This window comes from Propithecus coquereli, unplaced genomic scaffold, assembly GCF_000956105.1.
Source record: "Propithecus coquereli isolate 6110/MARCELLA unplaced genomic scaffold, Pcoq_1.0 Scaffold301, whole genome shotgun sequence".
Classification (NCBI taxonomy): Eukaryota; Metazoa; Chordata; class Mammalia; order Primates; family Indriidae; genus Propithecus; species Propithecus coquereli.
Window position 1 is genome coordinate 3,674,231 of NW_012148631.1, and position 4,404 is coordinate 3,678,634.

Consider the following 4,404-nt stretch of genomic DNA (forward strand, 5'->3'; position numbering starts at 1 on the left):
TTGCAGTGGTTGCCACCTTCCACCTGCAGGTCACCGTCTGCCCCGGGCACACCTTCCAGGACAGGGAAAGCCGGAACACAGCTCTGTGTTCTAGACTGTTTTTTGTGGGGCAAAGGTGGTGTTGGGGAGGGTACACAGGGGGCTTTGCATCTAGAATGCAAATTTTATTTCTTATAAATAAAAATTAAAAAGATCTGAAATGAATATGGCAAAACAGAAATCTGATAGATTTGGAAGGCATATAGGTAGGTATTTATTCTATGTATCTGTATATTTGAAATATTATATTAATATCATTAAAAAGCACCTATTTGAAAGGGCAGTTGTGATGACTAAACACACCTAGAGTGCTTACTCCAGCGCCTGGCCAGGGCACCTGCTGAAACTGCGGCCACGGTCATTCTTGCGGCTGTGGGTACTACTGCCATCTTGCTCCTCTTGACACTTACAGATCTCAAGACGGAGCAGGCATCTCCAGGCCGCTGCTGGTGACTCTTCTAAACCAAACGCTTCTGTACATCCCTCTCCAGTGCGGGAAACGGGGTGATGGAAATAAAACCCTCGAATCCTACAGGGAGCTCTTCTTCCTCCCCTTAAGCCAGAAGACAACCGGGCCAGGGAGGGTCTCCCCAGGATGCTATCCTCGGAAGCTCCCTCTCCATTCATTCCCAAACCCCTGGGCTCTAAGGCAGGGAAGTGCTGGCAGAGAAAGGCAGCGGCCCCAAAAGTCTGCATCTGCCTGCCCCCGACAGACGGCAGTGGCTCCAGGGAAGCCCTTTCCAAACGATGATAACAACACCATCAACCTAACTATTGGGATTTCAGAGGCCGTGGGAGCTTGCTCCCGCTTTCTCCACACCTGGCCTGTGGCTCTGCCCCTGGGCTCACTGATGTCTCTATCCACAGGCGAGTGAGGCTGGGGCTGGGGAGGATGGCATCCTGGTCATGGAGAAGGTGCCATTTCAGGTGGGACAGGTGGCCCAGCCTTGAGGGGCAGCCCTGAGCTCAGGTGCATTTCTCCAATGACATCTGCAGCAACTATGACCTGTTCCCTCGCAGGCAAGTGAGTGATGAGCAGGGGGGGAGTCGAGTGGCTGCAAATAGGGGGAAGGGCGGTGAGGAATTAAAGGGTGTGGCGACCGGGACTCTCAAAAACTGATTTCTATGTTCCATAGTGTAGTGGCTGGGGTAGGGGGTGTGTGATGTTGCCCCCGCCCAGGGGGTCATGTAGCAATCAATGCCTGGGGACATTTTTGGTTGTCCCAATTAGGAAGGGGGATGCTACTGGATCTAGCGGGTAGAAGCCAGGGATGCTGCTAAACATCCTACAATGCACAGGGCAGTCCTCCCATATTAAAGAATGATCAGCCCAAAATGTCAAGTGTCGAGGCTGAAAAACTCTGCCCTGGAAGGATGTAGCAGGATTTACAATTTGCAGATCATGGAAGCTGGAGCTCAGAGAGGTAAACTAACCAGCCCACTTCACACAGTTCAAAGTGGCAGCCCCCAGACTGTCCAACTCCCCTGCTGATGCAGTCTCTCCAGGGTGGCTTCGGAAAGGGTGACACCAAATGAAGAGTCAAAGCCCAGGCCCGCCAATAGCTGCCTCCATGCCTGTTCTTTCCAGAGTGTGTGTGGGGTCGGGTGGGGCCTGGCAACAGGAGTGGTGGTTGCCTGCAGTCTGCCTCTGTTGGGCACAGACCCCTGCCGTCAACAGCAGTAAATCTTCTCTGTTCCTGTGGATGACTCAGGCTTCAGTTCAACCCATCACCCCTCCTCATCTGATGAACCCAAAAGAAGGGATAGTCACTCTCATGTGAGTGACTAAACCACACACAGAAAAACAAATTCTTGGTGAAGTGGGCTCCCCCCCATGTGACTACAGCATGTTCCCAATCAATGACATGATATCTCGGGGCAGGCAGGTAGGGAGCTAACAGTTATGGAACTCCAACCCTGCCAGTCCCCTGGTCGTTCCCCCAAGGAAGTGGATACCATCACACCCATTATACAGATGGGGAAACTGAGGCTCAGAGAGGCTACACAGCTACAAGATCTGAACCCTGATCTATGTTTTAACATAAAAGACTTGTCTCCAGGGGCCCCTGAAAAGTGGTTGAGTAGAAAGATGACCCTGAAAGGTACAAAACCTTCAACAAACTGGCAAGGAGAGATTTGGTTGAGCAGAGAATAAAAAGCTTCCCGGTTATCACAAATGGTATGGCGGATTTCCTAGTTCTGGGGAGGACTTTGCTCTGAGCAACTATGGGGGTATGGGTTCTGGGAAGTGGTGTGGCCTGGTGAAGCATCACTTTCTGAGGTCCAACAGACGTGGATTTACATCCTGCCCTTCTCCTGACTGCGACCTTCGGTGTGGGACCTCAGCTTCCTGAGCCATAGTTCCTCATCTGTCACATGGGCTCGAGAACCCCTGCCTGACATGAGCGGGCAGCAGAAAGCGAGTGGACAGCAATGCCCAAGCCCTGGTGGCTGTATCTATTCTGGTCTTGCCAGCTCACAGACCTGGTGGGAGGCGGCATGGAGAATCTCAGACTTCCTTCTGTTGCCATGTTGGTGAAAACTGTCTTCATACCAAAGAGGCAACTCATTTACACACTCAACAGGCTCAAACAAGAAACTAAGACTTGGCAGCATTTGAAACAGTTAAAGAAAAATAAAAAAAGGAAGAGGGGGGAAAAAAGACAATTTAGCTCAGCTCTAGAATCAAGGGAAACTTTACTCTATTTAAAGATGCCACAGGTCCAGGAAATAGCTTCCCACCGCCTGGCTGAGGGCTGAATAACTGGCTGCCCAGCCAATAACAATACAGGCTCGCACAGCACACCCTTTCTTGTAGGGTGCAGAGCGGATTCCTAGCTATCTCCTTCCAGAATTTCACAGGCTCTCCGTGAAAGGCACATAGATCTACTTTGTCAGAATGAGTTTCTTTAAAAAAATTGATCCAAAAACGACTTCCAGGGAGGCCAAGGAGCTTAATGTAGCCAGCCAACGCCCTTCTCTATTCATTGTTCTACACTTCTTTGTTAGGATTTTTTTCCCTCCCTCTTACTCTTTTTCCCTTCCTGGTTAACTTCTCAGCAGCTGGGCTCGGCCACTGCCTAGCACTTCCCACCGCCAGAGACACTAGAGCCCCCTTCTCTCCCCAAGGCCTCCTCTAGGCCCCTCTGGCCACATCCTCTACTCCTCCTCCCAGAACCTGTGAGGTGGTCTCAGGGCCACCGGAACCTGCAGGCATTGCCCTTAGTTTGCAGTGGTTGCCACCTTCCACCTGCAGGTCACCGTCTGCCCCGGGCACACCTTCCAGGACAGGGAAAGCCGGAACACAGCTCTGTGTTCTAGAACCTGCAGCCTCTTTGAGCCTCAGCCTTTCCATCTGCAAAATGACGCTACTGTCCCCATTTTCTCAAGTCCTCACCAGGTCCAACCAAGATTCCCATTTTACAAAGGGAGACAGCAGGAGAAAACTTTCATACATTTTAAAACAGAAGTTAATAAATAAAATTGGTACCAATAAAAAAATAAAAGAAAACAAATAAAAGAAAACAGACGCTACTGGAGAGAGGGAGCAGGGGCTGTTTTTTAACCCTTTAAAGGTGCAGCCACTCAAATGATCCATTCCCAGAGATCTCCTCCCAGCGCTCCGGCCGGTTCCTGCAAAAGGACAGAGCCAAACTTGGCGATCCCTGGAGGGGCTACCTGTGGCTGGGCCCGCGGGTCTGAGCGCCGCTAGACCACAGGGAGGGGCAGGGCGGGCGGCCTGAGAACAGGCGCTTCTCCCTCCCTCCCTCTGTCTCTGTCCCCTACACCGGCTGGGGCCAGACTTTTCCACGGATGGGCAGGACGCGAGTTGGGGGACAACGCGGAGACGGAAAAGGGAAGAGGAGCAGGCAGAGAGGCTAGTGGGGGCGAGGCGGGAGGAAGGGACGGAGGAGGCGAAGGGGCAAAAGCGGGGAGGCGGAGGGGGAAGGGAGAGAGGAGGGGGAGGAGCAGGGATACCCGGGCGGCGCAGCAGCAGCAGGGCCGGGGGAGAGCAGGGGAGGAGGGGAAGGGAAGCCCAGGAGGCAGAAGTTTGCTGCGCCGGGGGCTCTCGATTGCCCCCGGCGGGGCGCAGGCTCGAGGGGGCGTGGGGGCCGCGCGGCACTCACATAATGCTTGTTGGGCACCCGCCGCTTCTGCACGTCCAGCACCTTCACCTCCACGATGCTGCGCCGCGGCGGCATGGCAGCTCCTCCGCCCGCCGCAGGGCCGAGCGCGGGTGCGGGGGGCGCGGGGTGCGGGGTCGCGGGGTGCGCGCCGCCGCGGGCCGGGAGCCGGGGCAGGGGCAGAGCGCGATCCCAGCCGGGAACAGCACGAGCCGCCGCCGCCCTTCGCTCCGCGCGCTCT

The 4,404-nt window shown here is 54.3% G+C and overlaps 1 protein-coding gene across 1 annotated transcript in view; it reads right to left on the reverse strand.

Annotated features, from left to right (window-relative positions):
- The window catches only part of SH3PXD2B (SH3 and PX domains 2B), a 99,855-nt gene extending 95,614 nt beyond the window's left edge, over positions 1 to 4,241 (reverse strand). The window contains exon 1 of the mRNA XM_012649703.1: positions 4,167 to 4,241. Coding sequence (XP_012505157.1) covers positions 4,167 to 4,241 — 75 coding nt within the window. The remainder of the gene's footprint in view (positions 1 to 4,166) is intronic.
- Between the last annotated feature and the right edge of the window lie 163 nt (positions 4,242 to 4,404).